Source organism: Blennius ocellaris (assembly GCF_963422515.1).
Source record: "Blennius ocellaris genome assembly, chromosome: 23".
Lineage (NCBI taxonomy): Eukaryota > Metazoa > Chordata > Actinopteri > Blenniiformes > Blenniidae > Blennius > Blennius ocellaris.
The window spans coordinates 17205055-17222294 of NC_137672.1; the positions used below are offsets into that span (position 1 = coordinate 17205055).

A 17240-nucleotide genomic window follows, 5' to 3' on the forward strand; every position below is an offset into this window, starting at 1 on the left:
GATAATGACGGGCGAGGAATGCCACGGCGTGTGTGTGAAGGAGCCACTATCTCCCCCAAACAAACGAGGGGGGGGGGGAGATAAAGAATCAAAGGGATCAAAGGGAGGTGAACGCGTCGCGGCCGGCAGCTTCGCTTCTCCACATTCCTCTACCTCCATTTTTTTTTTTTTTTTTTTGGGTGTGTGTGTGATATTTTGGTCACGGTGGCGAGTTTCATGTCAGTAAAACTTTTTTCTCTCCGCCACGTGTTTGGTTTTCCTTTTGGGCGTGTTGCTGGCAGGATGCTCGCCCTGCTGTCAACAATTTGTTTACCAGAAGCTTCAAATTAGACAACACTATAAGAAGAGTGCACTGTGTTCAGTGATATATTCTGTATGAAGACAATTATTATTATTTTCAAGAATCAGAATCGCTTCTTGTCACTATGCAACGTATAATTAAAATTGCCCTCTTTCTTTATACACAGATACAAATAAATGTCAAGGGGAAATATTTGCAGTTTAAGCACAAGAATATGTATGGTAATAACTTTAAAGAATTAAAATGGTGTATTTGACCGTTAAGTATAATAATCACATTCAATTTGATATTATTTTTAGTTGCAGTACGTTCCTCCGCCACCTGGTGGCAGCAAAGTAGCGCCTTTACGGCTCCTGCAGGCCTCCTCACACTGAACATTTGTCAACTTTTAAAAAGTTTACATTTTGTAGAAAGCCAGATAAAAACTGTCAACTCAAAACACAAATCAGATAAAAACAAATTCACATTAAAATGGGGGGGGGGGGGGGATAATAGAAACGTAAAGGTTTTTGGAAATAATGTGATTTCTTTTTGGGGTGTTTTTGTTTTTTTTGATAAGTTTAAGCCTTTATGGGAGCAACTGATCACATTTGGCGACTCGGGGATTCCTTGTGTGGATAAAAGTTTGCCCAAACTTTGCGGGAGCTTCTGGTTTTGTTCCTATAATTTGCGAAATCCTCAAAAACGCTCCGTTTATTTATCCAGAGTGCACGAAATGGAGAAAAAAACATGTGACAGGTAATAGTATTTAAACACTCATAACATATCAGTAAAAAGGGTTGCATGCTTTGTTTTTTGTTTTTAAACAACAAACTCCCCCGCCTTCTTTACGCACACCTTTTTTTACGCACCGGCCACGTGGCCTCCGCGCGCTCCGGTTGGCCTCTCCGCGCCGACCCGAGGGCTTAATTGGAGGTCGCGAGTCGGTTCCAGGAAGTGATGGTAATTGTCCAGGATGGCCATTGACCGGGAGAGCCTGTAGTTGACGCCCTCGGCCGCGCGGAAGGATGGTTGCCAGCTGTCGCCTCACTGGTGGAGCCCGCTAAAAGCAGCAGCCACAAACAAAACAAACAAAACAAACAAATACAAAAAAAAAAAAAAAGGTAAACATGAGGGCCACGCCGGGCTTCCTGCGCGTCCTCACCCTGTCCTGCTTCATCTACCTGCTCTGGTCCACCTGCGCCGGCGTGGTGGCGGCCGAGCGCCGGGTGGCCTCGCACCGCCAGAACGCGCCCAAGCGCGGCCGCCGGAGCTCCCAAGGCGTCGGCGTCGCCCGGCACAAGGGCGCGCACCACCGGCCGCTGACGGACGAGCAGAAGGCGGACCAGAACCTGCAGTTCATGCTGAGCCTGTACCGCAGCGCGGCCGAGCCGGACGGACGGCCCAAGCAGCACCGCAAGTTCGGCTCCAACACGGTGCGGCTGCTGAAGCCCTGCGCGTCCTCGGTGCGCTACCTGCCGGCGTCTGGAGGTGACGGAGCCGCGATGACCCCCTTTTTACTCAATTCACTCAATTCACTCGCCCTGGTTTGACTTTTCTGTGAGAGTACAGAGTTAATTCACTCAAGAAATGGTGCAAAAGTGTCTGCAATGAAGAGCTAAATCAGTTAAATTGTTAAAATAATCACAGATTGTGAATCTAAACTATCTTTTTTGGGTTTAAAAAAAAAAAAAAACTTAATTATCCAGGTCAAAAGGCACCAAAAAGGTTTGGAATTTCTCACTTCTGCTCCTGGTAAATGTTCATGTAAACCTGCAAAACAAACCAATGCAATCCAGTAACCTGAGTTTGCAAACAGATTCTGCATGTGTGGAACAAAAAAACCTAACAAAAGGAGAATATAGAGCAGATTTTCACGTGCAATTTTATATTGTTTGGGATTTTTGTGTGTGCACAGTCTCATTTTCTGAGTAGAAAACGTCCAAATCTCAGTTTTTAGGCAGAAGCATGAGCTAAATGCATTTCTAGAATCTGTCAAGTTCCGATGATTTCAAACCGGAGAACCTCTGTAAGCAAAAGACGATCCCGGTTGAGACAGTCCAGCAGAGAGCAGCTTCTGATGATGATGATGATGATGATGATGATGATGATGTCTGGATTGATCCTGATGAAGGCAGGTGTTTTACATCTAACGAGTGATTCCCACAGCGGCCGGTTGTTTCGCTCCGGGACGCGTTTTTGAGTTTTAAAAAGCGGATAATAAGAGTCTCACCCTCTCCTCGTCCTCAGATCACTGCTACACCTTCACCGTGCAGTACAACCTGGACACGCTTCCCTCGGAGCAGCTGGTCAGAGCTTCCTTCATCCACCTCCGCTCCTCCACCTCCTCCGCCGCCGCCGCCAGCTTCTCCGCCGCCGTGGAGCCGCCCCGCTGCAGGGCCCAGATCACCTCGCTGGGGGCGAAGACTCTGGTCACCCTGGAGCCCCACGAGCAGTGGACGGAGACGGACATCACGGCTCACGTCAGCGGCCACGTGTCGCAGCGGCGGGCCGGCGGCGAGGCGGGCCACCTGACGCTCAAGGCCCAGTACTGGTGCACGGACGCCGGACACGCGGCGGACGGCGGCCGGCCGTGGTGGCTGTCCCGCCTCCGGGCGAGGAAGCGGTGGGGCGGCGAGCCTCACCTGGAGCTGCCGTCCCTCCTCCTCTACCTGGAGGAGGGACGGGAGGTGAAGGACTGGATGGGGGAGCTGCTGGGGGCCGAGGGCCGGGGCGTGGCCAGTGAAATCGGGCGGTGGCACCCGTCGGCCCGCCGCCGCCGCCGCAGCTCCTCCTCCTCCTCCCCCCAGGACTCCACGTCCCCGGAGCCGAAGGACTCGTCCCTGGACGCCCTGAAGAACGCCCCGTCCTCCTCCTCGTCCTTCTCCACCTCGCGCTTGGCCTCCATCGCCTCCAACCTCCCCGCCGTGAAGCGCAAGGCCGGCGCGCCCAAGAACCGCTGCAAGCTGCACTCCTTCCGCCTGTCCTTCGACGAGCTGGGCTTGGGCCAGTACTTCATCGCGCCGCCGGTGTACAACCCCCGCTTCTGCCAGGGCGACTGTCCCTGGCTGCTGCACTACGGCTACCACTCGCCCAACCACGCCGTGGTCCAGACGGTCATCAACGACCTGGGCCTCGGGGACGTGCCGCCGCCGTCCTGCGTGCCCTACAAGTACATGCCCATGAGCGTGCTGGAGGTGTACAAGAACAAGGTGGAGTACCGGGAGCTGGAGGACATGGTGGCCGAGTCCTGCACGTGTCGCTAAGAGGCGGGGGGAGGGGGAGGGGACGGACACGGCGAGCCAGAGACGTGCCGTCAGGTCTCCGGCTCGGAAGCACTTTAAAAAAAAAAGAAGAAGAAGAAAAGAAAAGAAAAGAAAAAAAAAAAGAAGGAAGCTGCTGGTTGCCGACGGGCGGAACTTTCCCGCTTTCTGATTCCTCGCCTGCAGAATAATTGTCCCGTCATTCTGCGAAGGTCGAATATTCGGAGTCGTCGATTTCTCGGACACGTTTCGGACTCGGAGGGGAGGGGGCTGGTGCAGTCCCACAAAATAAAAGCATTTTAAACCACGTGATAACCTGACAAAAGCAAAAAAAAAAACCAAAAAAACACTTAAAAAAAAAACTAATAAATGTACCTTTAACTTACAACTCAACTTGTGCTAATTCATAATATTTAAACCCAATTTGAACCACAACTTTAATCACCTTTGAACCTCATTCGTCTCGTCGGTATTTTCTTGTGCACATTTGTGTTTCCTTTGTTTTCCCGTCTCGCTTCAGTTTTATAGCCGGTTTTGTCTCAGGGCTTCAGTTCTCCCAGAGAAAAACCTTAAAAAAAAAATTTCTGAATGATTTTCCGCGTCACCCGACGTCGGCCCACGTTCCTCCCGAAGAAACGGACACCACTGCGACGAAACCAATTTTAATGGGCAAAGGGTCGGCCATGTTGGATGTAACCGTGCTATGTTACATTTCCGCCTGTTCGCGATCTGAATTTTTTTGCAATTTGAACGTATTTATGAGGGGAGGGGGGGGTCTCCTTAAAAGTCTTCCAGATAAGTGGCGGGGCAGCGACGGGGTGTGATGTCATTGAACGAAGTGTGGAGGTGGGAAAGAATGCAATTTTTATTACGAGTGCAAATGAATAATAAAATAAAATGCATATTTTCTAAAAAGAAATTCATTGCAGTTTTTATTTCTTTTTGATTTTTGCTTGAATTGCAGCAGTTTGGGTTCTTGCAGTAGGACCTCCGGTCCAGCAGGTGGCGACGTTCACTTGCTCAAAATCATGTTGCACTGAGCAGAGTGAGCCCTTTAAACTCATTTTATACAAACACAGTTGTTATTCTTGCACCGATTCCAGTTTTTTTTCTCCTCTTTCAGGGAAACATTTGAGTCGTTGCAGATTTTCATGAAGCAAAAGAGGTCAAACTCTCAAATAGTCAACATTTAGAAAGGGGACAGACAGGAGCTGTACTTTAAACTTTAAATTTGTCCTTTTTTTTTTTTTTTAATTCTTGTTCATAGTTCAGATTAGGTCATTTAAAGCAGAGGTGTGTCACAAAAATCCCAGTTTGAGGGAAAAATAAGAACTTTCTGAAAACATTTGATCACTTTTGAGAAAATAGGTTAAAAAAGAAAAAATAAGCTGTTTATTAAAATAAAATGGCTAAAATGTCTAAATTATCAAAACATTGAAAAGGACAGGTAAAAGTGTTAATAAATAAATAAATAAAACAGCTGAAAATGTTAACGATCCTGAATTGTAACTGAAACTTCATAAATCCAACAAAACATGTCGTTTTTGTACTTAAATCAACCTTTATGACCTAAAGTTTTCACCATTTTCCAACAAATAAAATCCGTCTGGAGCAGCAAAACATTGCAATTATCTGAAATAAAGACAAAAAAAAGAACAAAGTAAGGTTGCATTAATATAGTGTCATGCTTACAATTAGATATTTTATTAAATTTTTAGCCTTTGAGGCAATTATTTAAAAATTTCCCTGAATTTTTCTGCTTTAGCAGTTTTATACATTTTGGATTTTTTTTTTTTTATCTATTTCTTGGTTAAAACCGGCTGTATGTTTGTTTTCCAGTGTTTAGAACAGTTTTCTATGCTTTTTTTCCCTATTTTCCCTGTTTATTTTCTTTTCTTCAAAGCTCCGACCGTCTTAAATAAAAAAAAAAGTGACTGCATATTTTAATAAATCCCAAAAAATTTAGCGAGAGGTCATGGGGTTAGATTATAATCTGGGCCTTTCTGTCTGGAATGTCCACGTTCCTCTTCCAATGTGTCTGAAACATATATTTAAAGTTAATTAGTGACTAAAGTGTTCAGTTTTGGATCAGTTCCAACACAAGCGTCAGATAAAAAGCAGCACGAAGAAGAAACCAAACACAACAGTTGTTACTCGGAACTGAACGGGGGACAGTCGGCGCCTGCAGTAAACGCCGTCCTCAGCACTTTTCTTTTTTTAGGGGGGGGGGCAAGAGTCTGAACATGGAGAGTTGATAAATCAATACCGGTGGACTTCCCGGGTTAAAGCTGGAAGTGGGATCTTGTGTGCCGCGAAACGTCACGTACAAAAGCCCGTGTGTGTGTGTGTGTGTGTGTGTGTGCAATAAAGTTTACAGTAAGTGGGTCACAGGAAAAGCCTTTCCTTCATCACTGTTTACAATCACACGCTCACTTTCGTACGTACGTCTATGTGGGCGAACGAACACGCAACCAACGATAAGTTCTAACCTGCTTTGCGATACTCACTCGCGTATTACCGGGACAGATTACTCATTCATTCTCAAAAATAAAATAAAAACAAAAAAAAAACGAGACAGGCACTCAGATATCCTGCCACAAAATCAATTTGCACTGCTTCCACTAATTAAACTCAAACTAAAGAACTCAAACCCCGCCCCTTTTCCCATAATCCTCTGGGTGAGAGGCCTGGATTATAACGGCCGCCACCAGGTGATTAATGCTGAGACTTCCTATATAAAACTGTCTTATGGCCTTTGTCATGTTAAAGTTAAAAAAAAATTATTTAGGTGAAAAAAAAATGTCTCCGGAATCCTATAAAATAGCTAAAACGATTTATTTGTATTTATTTTATTCCTCCAGGCACGTCGATTAAGAATCAGTTTATTCATTATTGGTTGTACTTTAAAGCTCACATCCGATCTGCTTTGTGACAGTGTGAACGCTGCAATCCGCATTTGACCCGGACCTGGACCCGGACCCAGACCCGGACCTGGACCTGGACCTGGACCTGGACCTGGACCTGGACCTGGACCCGTCTCGTGGACGAAGCCGGATCTCAGCAAGGAAACCAGATCTGTGCGTCCAGACCTGGACTACGATACCACAACGCTATTGGCCGCTCCAGTTTTCTCCCACCGTCCAGCGGAAAAAGAGGCCGCAGGTCAACTGGTCACCTCAATATGCCCATTGGTGAGAGTGTGTGTTTGTCCTGTGGAGGACTTTTGACCTGTCCAAAGGGGTAAAATCCCCCCCCCCCCCCCAACCCATGACCTGGAGTTGGATAAGATGTAGAAAAGGGACGAGTGTGTGGACATAACCCAGAAAACACAAAGAGCCACAACAGAAATGTGAAAATTTAAAATAAAAAAACAGATTTTACTTACTTTATTAAATGTATCTTAATAAATCTCTTATTTATTTATTTCTATTTAAAACTTTTATGATGTATTTCTTTTATTGATATATTTAGGGATCGAGCCCGAGGTGCCAGGATCCTATTATATTTCTAATGTTTCTTAATATTATTCTTTTCTCTTGGTTTTTTTTTTTTTTTTTTTAACTCCTGACGTCTCTCTGAGCCCAGATTTGACCCACTAAACACTAAACACCTTCAAATGCTCACCAAATTTGACATGTTCATCAAGATTAGGCGAAAAAATTTGGGAAAAAAAAGTACAAAATTAACTCCCAGAGTGATAAAAATGTGCTCTCTGGCGCCACCTAGGAACACTAAAAAAAAAAGCTTTTATTTCTTTGTAAAGCACTGTGAATTGTCCCGTGTTGGAATGGTGCTCTATAAATACATTTGCTTTCTGTTGAAAAACATGAAAAACAAATCCAGATAAAATAGCAATTAAAGCCCGAATCTGTATTTTCTCATGTATTTTATGAAATCCTTGTTATTTCCAGCATTTAAAAGTGTCTTTCCAGTGTTTCTGGACCAAAGGTCGTCACGCCTCTGGCCAGATTCCTCCACAGCAATAAAACGGCTGGACGATTAAAGCAGTTTAATGCGATTAAAAGGAGGATTTCACTCCTTGTACATTCAAACAACAGGAAACTTCCCACATTCGCAGTTTTCTAGTCAAAGATGTTGAAAAAGTGAGAAGAATGGAATAAAGGATGTGAGTGATGTTGTGGTCGTACGTCAGTTCATGGGAAGTTTTGAGTGTCATAAAAGTCAAATTAAATCAACTTTGTTGTTAATCCTGCCCGAGGATTTCATTAGAGATTGACTGGAAGTCCTCGGTTTCACAAGAACTCCCTGTTTGTTTTCCTCAGGGAACGACAAGCGTTTTATTTTGTACTCGTTTTGACTCACGTGTACTTAAATACATTTGTGACCCGACAAACTAAAAACAGCTTTTGCCCGTTTAGTACAACTGACATGTAAACAAGATAATATTTTAATTAATTTTGTGGAATTTCTTTTGATATATTCATTATATATATATATATGTCTGTCATATGTCAAACATTTAAAACGTTTTAATCAGATTAATTGCGATTAAATGGCATTCATTTTTAATTTATATTACTTGCGTTTCATTTTGAAAGTGCAAACAGACTCAAGAAAGAAGGATATATATAATATATATATATATATACATACAGTGGGGTAAAAAAGTATTTAGTCAGCCACCAATTGTGCAAGTTCTCCCACTTATAAAGATGAGGAAGGCCTGTAATTTTCATCACAGGTATAACCTCAACTATGAGAGACAGAATGAGAAAAAAAAATCCAGAAAATCACATTGTCTGATTTTTAAAAGAATTTATTTGCAAATGATGGTGGAAAATAAGTATTTGGTCAATAACAAAAGTTCATCTCAATACTTTTTTATATAGCCTTTGTTGGCAATGACAGAGCTCAAACGTTCAAAGCATGATGTTTCCACCGCCGTGCTTCACAGGAGGTCTGGTGTTCTTTGGATGCAACTCAGCATTCTTTCTCCTCCAAAACACCACGAGTTGAGTTTTTACCAAAAAGTTCTATTTTGGTTTCATCGGACCATATGACATTCTCCCAATCCTCATCTGGGATTATTGCTCACCGTTCTTGTGATCACTTTGATCCCACTTTGATCTCCCTTGCGTGGAGCACCATATGGAGGGAGATTATCGGCGGTCTTGTACGTCGTCCATTTTCTAATAATTGCTCCCACAGTTGATTTCTTCACACCAAGCTGCATACCTAGTGCAGATTCAGGTCTACAATTTTGTTTCTGGTGTCCTTTGACAGCCCTTTGGTCTCGGCCATAGTGGAGTTTGGAGTGTGACTGTTTGAGGTTGTGGACAGGTGTCTTTTATACTGGTAACCAGTTCAAACAGGTGCCATTAATACAGGTAACGAGTGGAGGACAGGGGAGCCTCTTAAAGGAGGAGTTCCAGGTCTGTGAGAGCCAGAAATCTTGCTTGTTTGTAGGCGACCAAATACTTATTTTCCACCATAATTTGCAAATAAATTCTTTAAAAATCACACAATGTGATTTTCTGGATTTTTTTTTTCTCATTCTGTCTCTCATAGTTGAGGTATACCTATGATGAAAATGACATGCCTCCCTCATCTTTTTCTTTTTAAGTGGGAGAACTTGCACAATTTCTTCACTGCAGATTAATTAACTGCATGAAATGTTTTAATCAGATTAATCATGATGGATTAATCCACATTAAAAACTTCCATCCCAGTACAGCAGGAATAACCTGAAGCTGAGCAGCAAAAAACTATTATAATTGATCAATATGATTTAAAAAGAAAAAAAGATATCTGACGAATGTTTTCAAGCAAAATATCTATAATGCAAGGTTGTCAAACAGACGACTTACAGGCTGTTTGGTTCAACATTTCACTGTATTTTTGAGACTTCAGAAGGCTGTACTTATGTTTCTTTTCACAGATACTGTAACAAGATTTTGAAATAAATTTTCATAATTTACTTTTAAAGGGAAAAATTCAAGTAAGGTTGTTCTTTGTGACTGATTTGTCTTTTATACTGACAGATCAGCTGAACTGCCACCACATCCGCCACCTGATAACCGTTGGCTCCAATTCAAGGCCCCCCTCCCCTCCCCCCCCCCACCCACCCGGGCCTTCTGGGTAACCCGTTTCCCTGAACCCCGGCCTGGTCAGTCCACACGAGGACTGCGAATTGGTCAGACGAGGTCGCGTCTGGAATCGTCCTTCGATCCGTTTGTGCAAGAGAATTTAATCAAAGTTCAAATATCACGGCGTGGCCACATCGCCGCAACCAGAGCGAGCAGTCGGTGGCCGGGACGTGAACGACTGTGGTCAAGTTTAAATATTTCATTGATGATTTATATTTAAAAAAAATAATAATAAAAAAAAAAAAAACGAAAAAGGAAAACACAGGTTTGCGCCCCAGTTGTGCGAGGAAGGACAACCTATTGACGTTTCAAGTGAAAACGCATCGTTTCGTCCGTTTTCGCTTCAGAAAAGTTCCGCGTTTCCACGGCAACGATGTCCGTTTACACCGAAACAGCTGAAACGTGTAAAAAATACAAAATAAAAAAATTGTTTTCACGTTCAGCCACTAGTGGGTGCTGTTGTTTTTTTGTGTGTAATGAAACCACAAAAAACAGAGAAAAATATATATTATATAAATATATATTATAAACATTACGGCAAGGTTGCATTGCTGGTACTGTTCAAAAAGTTGGGAGCGTTTCGAAAAACGTCCACCTTGATAACCATTTCCAAACTTTACAAAACTTTTCTCTTTTAATTTGAAGACGTTGTTCTGTAAATGTCTTCTTTTTTTTTTTTCCATTTACATATGTTAACCATCTTTATTGTGTATTAAAAACTCCTAAATGAAAAATCGACTCGTTTATTCAAAACATACTGCTTTTCTACTTGCTTTACAAAAGCGGCTACTCAGTTAAAACGTCCTTCTCTGGTTCGCATGGCTTCAAAACACGAATTCCTCTTTCTGAAGGTTGCGAAACAAATTCAAAGATAGGAAACGATCGACAAGCTTCTTCTTTCACAGCCTCATAAGATTCAGATTTACCCTGGAAGATAAAACAGCATCGCTTGAAACGCGCGGCAACATGAGCCGCGTTTTCCGGTGAAAACGCAAAGAAAACGACGCCGGACAATGGAAACGGCTCAAAGCGGCGTAAATTAGCGCGCCAGGCTACAACTTGGCGCCGTCGTTTGTTTTTTTTTGTAATGAAACCACGCATACGGTAGCGTTTATTTACGTGGTCAAAAAAAAACGACAGCGACGACGCTGCGGCAGCTTGCTAACGGCTAGCTCCCTGCACGGCGTCGGCCATATTGTTTTGAACTTCTTTCCCCTGCACATATTCAATCTCGAATTTTAACAGCTTCTCCATTTACTACACAGAGTTTCTTCGCTACTCAGCCACGAGTATCCAGATCGGGCGATACAGACGTTCTGCAGAGGTTCGACGCGCTGCCTTTATCGCGTTTACCGCCTATAACTTAGTTTTTTTTTTGGTTATTCGACTCCAGTTTGCCGACTCCAATGCGCCGGGCAGGTGAAAGTATAAAATCCGAGCTTCATACTGGGACCTGGAATTGAACCGTACCAGTGAAACCCCTCCCCCCCCTTCCCCCCCGGCTAGCGCGCTAACGGCTTCTGCGGACGCCGTCGGCTCCACATGTGGCACATAGAGCAAATAAAACCTCTTCAAATAGCTGCACCGGCCAAAACAAACAGGGACGCGTTGGGGCTCGCCGACGGTAAAAAAAAAAAACGAATGGCGGCCGCACGTATGGACACACAGGAGTCACGTGTGGATGTGCTTATGTAAACCACGTCTGGCGGCGGCGGCGGTACGCGACGCCCGTCGCCGACGTTGTATAAGTTGGGACCGCGAGATTGCAGCGGGTCAGCGGCCTTGGTGGTTAAAGATACAGCCTCTGCAGCAAGCAGACGCCGCGGCTCGATAAAACCTTATCACGCTGGGAGTTCGTTCACATTAGACACGCACACACACACACATACACGCACGCACACGTACACACACACCTAAACCCCTCTGACCCAGCTGTGCGTTCGCGTCACGTGTCTGAACCAGATAACTATCATTAAACCAGCCTGATAGAAGAGACAGTAAAGTTTAGTGAACGCGTGGAGCAGAAACTCCTGATTATTAGCAAACCCGTCATTGTCCTATCAGAGAGCGAGAGAGAGAGAGAGAGAGAGAGAGAGAGAGAGAGAGAGAGGGGAGTGGACACCACAGCGTGGACTGTGACTCCCTCGCCCTTCCTCCCAGGATCCAAAGCCTGAGTATAAAAAGGAGAGCCCGGTGTTCGGGAGTTTGCCGAGTACAGCTCGACTTCCAGCGAAATTTCAACAAACAAAAAAAAACCCGACTCCGACTCGGGACTGAAATCTGGTTTGGATTTGCTGCTTCAGGCGCCGGAGGACCCGTGGAGGAACGAGCGCAGCGAACAAGATGCAGGAGAGAAGCTTCTTCAGTCACAAGCGAGCGGCGGCGGCGGCGCTGTGCATCGTGCTAATAATGCTGACTCAGCAGGTGGGTTGAGGCGCAACGACGCTATCTGACAGGAACATTTTTTCCAGTTTTACTTTTAGATTAACAGAAGTCGGATGTGATGCATTAATTAATTAGCTCATTTATTTATTTACTAAATGGCCGTTCCCCCCCCCCCCCGACAGGCGTGTGCCGGCCCGGTGGTCCGGCCGCTCGGCGCCGCCGAAGCGACGGGGCGACATGGCGCCGGCGTGCTGAGGAGGACGGCCCGGATGACGCCGCTGTGGAGGATCTTGAACAGCAAACCGTTCGGCGCCTACTGCCAGAACAACTACGAGTGCTCCACCGGACTCTGCAGGTAAACCCAACGCCATCATCGTCCCTTTTATCGTCTTTTTTTTTTTTTCAAATATTTTCCAACTGTTATGAGATTAAACTAACCTGTGCAGCTCTATCTAGACCGTAACATGATTTTTTTTATAGATTAAACCAATCTGAGCCGCTCTATCAAGACAGTAACATGCTTTTCTAGATTAAACCAGCCTGAGCAGTTCTATCAAGACAGTAACATGATTTTCTAGATTGAACCAGCCTGAGCAGCTCTAGCTAGACAGTAGATTAAACCAACCTGTTCAGCTCTATCAAGACAGTAACATGCTTTTCTAGATTAAACCAGCCTGAGCAGTTCTATCAAGACAGTAACATGATTTTCTAGATTGAACCAGCCTGAGCAGCTCTATCTAGACAGTAGATTAAACCAACCTGTTCAGCTCTATCTAGACAGTAACATGCTTTTCTAGATTAAACCAACCTGTGCAGCTCTATCTAGACAGTAACATGATTTTCTAGATTAAACCAACCTGAGCAGCTCTATCTAGACAGTAACATGATTTTCTAGATTAAACCAGCCTGAGCAGCTCTATCTAGACAGTAACATGATTTTCTAGATTAAACCAACCTGTGCAGCTCTATCTAGACAGTAACATGATTTTCTAGATTAAACCAACCTGAGCAGCTCTATCTAGACAGTAACATGATTTTCTAGATTAAACCAACCTGAGCAGCTCTATCTAGACAGTAACATGATTTTCTAGCGAGAGTATAAATTAGCAGGTAGCCAAAAAGCAAAAACAGCAACAATAACTTGACTTTTATCGTCCAGAATTAAAACTATATCAGTTCAAGTTGACATCACGATGTTAAATGTGTTTCATTTCTGCTAACAATAGCGAATAAATTCAAAAAAATTCACCAATTTATCTTGGTAAAGTCGTCCTTTATGAGCATTGGTGTGATTTTAAACACAAAATCTTTTGAAGATATGATCTGTAATAGTTTCTTGATAAAAACATTTTTAATTGATTGGCCTTGTGTCTGATGAAGCAATAATGCTCAAGCACATATTTGAACATGAATGCTGTAAAAAGTGTAGCTCAGATATAACCTATAAACACAAAAAAAAACAAAAAAAGCAAGTCAATTTTACTTGATAAAAAATGTTGAAATGAGTTTGAAGACAAAACATAAGTAACTCGCTTTTCATACAAAAAATACGATTTTAAATGTCAAACAATTAGCAGTGTTTAACAATCATTTATAATTTATTTATTTAAGTGTGAAGGTTGGAATTCATATATAATGTTAGAATGTCAACTTTTTTTCATTTTACACTTTATATTGTTGCACCCGTACTCTCATTATATGTGACACATGACACCAAAAGCAATTAATTATATTTAATTTAAATTCCTGACTTAATGCCTTTTGCAGTGATAGACAAAATGTAAACATTTATAAAAAGTGCAGGTTAAAGGTTCACTGTCTGAAACAATGTCTGTTTGGTTTGCTCTCCTGCAGGGCGGGGCAGTGCTCCAGCAGCCACGCCTCCATCGCCGTCAAATACTGACACCAAAAAGCGGGAAACGCCAGATCCTGACGGGTTCTGATGACTGAGACATGCACTTATACAACTTTTTGTTTGTCGTAATTCCTCTTCTTCTTCCTCTTTTTTTTTTTTTTTAACTCTACGTGTGAAAACACAACGATCACAATGGACTCGATATTTCAAAAAGTGTGTTTTCTGTTTCCTCTGGTGGTCGAGATGAGACAAATGGGCAAAGTGCAAAAAAAAATGTAATAAATCTGCAACTCTTTTTCATATTTTCTGGGACAAAGTTAGTACGTTTTTTTTTTTTTTTTAAGCATATTTTTAAATAAATCCCCGTTTTTATTTTGTTTTTGCATGATAATTTTAAATAAACCCCCTTTTTATATAAAAAAATATATATATATTAACAGTTGTGGCCTTAAACTAATCAGGCGCCTGCAGACCTTGATTTTTTTTTTCTTTTTTCAAAGAATTATTTTAATAAAAACAAGACGAGATATGTAATTTTTTTGTAACCTCCAAGCCGAAACCGGTCATGATGTTACTCGTAAGATTGCGTATCTATGCTTTTATTTTTGTAAAACCAGATAGCAGAGAGAAGCCGCCGACCTTTACATTTTCGTCCACATTTCGTGTGGCAACAACTTTTTTTTAAAACACTTTTTTAGCCTTCGGACGTCAATCTTTTAACCTCTGGAATCCCTCTGTTCGTCAAAATCTGCTCTTTTTGAGAAGCTTTTATTCTTTCGGAGACGTTTTCTGAAGCGTGCGGTCGGCGAAATGCTAATACTGACCGTAAAAAGAAGAAGGTTACAAAAAAACAAACATGAAGGCAACTTTTTTTTTAAAGGATTTAAAATAATCATTATATTAGTTGAAGTCTATTATTTGGGTATTTTTGTGTAAAAATATCCAAATAATAGATTACATTGAATCTCCCATTACTATTTATTTTTGGTTTTTAATGTTATAAATGTTTCCCATTTATATTTTTGCTAGAGTTTTATTGGTTTTGTTTAGGAATAATCAATCATTCTGACTGGTTGGTTCCAACTTCCCGGATAGGAACTTTTTTTTTTTTTAAAGAAAATCGTAAATCTGTAAGCGACAACCCGAGCGTTACAAGTATCGAGGACGAAGCTCCAACCTCAAGTCTGAAAGCCTTTTTTTTGTTTGTTTTGTTATTTTCGGACTTTAATCGCCTGCGAGTTTACTTTGTGCACACGAGGCAGGCGGCTGCCCATACTTTGTACGCTGACTGCACTTTTTTTTTTCTTTTTTTAAACAAAAACAACAAAATTATCTTTGTACTGTGTACCGCTTAACTGTACTGTGTTACTTACATGTGGACGGCTGGGCGAGAGGTGGAATAATAAACGCAACGGAGGACAAGAAGTCGAGAGTTTTGTTGCGTCACTTTTTTTGTGTGTGTTGAGGAACAGAACATGTTTTCTTTTGTCAATAAAGTAAAGTAAATCACCTTGCAACACAAAATTCCAACGTTTGACCGCTTGAGATCCGCATCTGGATGAACGTCCAGGTAAAATTCAAACGTTTAAATCAGGGGTGTCCAACATGAGGCCCGGGGGCCAGAAGCGGCCCGCCAGACGATCTAATCCGGCCGCCATGGGATTTAAAATTTTTTTTTTTAAGTATAAATATGAAAACTGACAGAAGCTGATTTAAAAACACTAGATTGGTCAAAAATGACCTTCAAAACCGCCCTTGGTCAGAATTTATTAATGCATCTGTGGAGGTTCCTTTCACAATAAAGGTGTCCAATTTATGTGAAGTGATACTTTAGACACGTCAACTCAAAAAAATGTCCAAATGATGACAAATTGTTTTAATCCTGAATAAAATACGATATCCAGATACAGGTGACTGAGGGTTGTTTTTTTTTTTGCAAATATAATAATATCTGATTTCTTTAAATATGTATATTTCAGAATAAACTGGCAAATTCTTGCAAAAGGATCAAAAGAAGGAAAGACTTTGCATTTGTCCATATCTGCAGTTTAATATGTGATGTTTGACTTGTTGGGCCTCCAGAGGTCAGATCAGGTTGATGTGGATCCTCAACTGAAATTAGTTTGACCCCCTGGTTTAAATAATAAAAACAACAACAAAAAAAACCCCAACAATAGTAATAAGAATATACTGCAAACACACACGTGTTGCATTTGTGAGTTTAATATCGTAGTGAAAAACATCCAAACGTGACAGAAGCGAGGGACCCGCTTCTGTCACGTTTTAATTGTAAAATTCTAAAATCAGTCAAATTCAATTATTTTTGGAATAATTTCTCGCTTTTAAATTTTGTTGCACGACACGAAGACAATTGAGTCACATCGGTCTATTTCAACCTGTGGCTCTTTATTTCCTCTGTATCGGCTCTCTGAAGCTTTCTGCAAGTTAAATGTAGGACCGTTTTCATCCTACAATCTTTAAAAAAAATTAAATATATATATATATATATATATATATACATTTGCCTCATTTTCAAAAAGACTCTCCAGGCTAAAATGGTTAAAAAGGCTAAAAATGATAAAGTTGCTATTAAAGGGCTGCTAACATTACCAAAAAATTAAATAACATGAAATAAGCAAGCAAACGTACAAAAAATCACTTGATTTAGCAGGATTGGGGGAAAAAAAATGTCAAAACGATCTGAGTCGGTTAAATTTGGCTAAAAATGGCTAATATTATGTGGCCAAGTTCAAAAATGGATTTAATCGAAAATCCTACTTTAAAGATCACTAATTTGTGGCCACGAAATATGAAAATGCTATTTTTCCCGCCACAAATGAATAATTTCAGGGACGAAAATACAAATTCAACATCGTTAAATATCAATTTGTGGCCACGAGTTTCAGATGTTTCAAATATTCAAAATGACTTAAAGTGAAAAAACTGAACGTTTCATATCTAAAGTGGGTGAAGCTATTAAAGGGAAGCTAAAATTACAAAATAAATAAATAAATAACATGAAATAAGCAAGCAAACGTACAAAAAAAACTGGATTTAGCAGGATTGGGGAAAAGAACGTTGCCAAAATGTTTGAAACGGTCAAGAATGAAGCAAAAATGGTTAAAATGACCAAACGATCTGAATCAGTTAAACTTGGCTAAAAATGGCTAATATTATGTGGCCAAGTTCAAAAATGGATTTAATCTAACGTCCTACTTTAAAGATCACTAATTTGCGGCCACGAAATATGAAAATGCAATTTTTCCCGCCACGAATGAATAATTTCAGGGACGAAAATACAAATTCAACATCAATTTGTGGCCACAATTTTCAGATGTTTCACATTCAAA

General features: G+C 41.7%; 2 protein-coding genes across 2 annotated transcripts; both read left to right on the forward strand.

Annotated features, from left to right (window-relative positions):
- Positions 1-1410: 1410 nt before the first annotated feature.
- bmp15 (bone morphogenetic protein 15) lies at positions 1411-3546 on the forward strand (the record flags this gene model as incomplete). Its single annotated transcript, XM_080519040.1, has 2 exons — positions 1411-1771; positions 2531-3546. The coding sequence occupies 2 exons, from the start codon at positions 1411-1413 to the stop codon at positions 3544-3546; spliced, it is 1377 nt and encodes a 458-aa protein (XP_080375166.1).
- Positions 3547-11993: 8447 nt separating this feature from the next.
- Positions 11994-12394, forward strand: leap2 (liver-expressed antimicrobial peptide 2; the record flags this gene model as incomplete). Its single annotated transcript, XM_080519418.1, has 2 exons — positions 11994-12074; positions 12218-12394. The coding sequence occupies 2 exons, from the start codon at positions 11994-11996 to the stop codon at positions 12392-12394; spliced, it is 258 nt and encodes an 85-aa protein (XP_080375544.1).
- Between the last annotated feature and the right edge of the window lie 4846 nt (positions 12395-17240).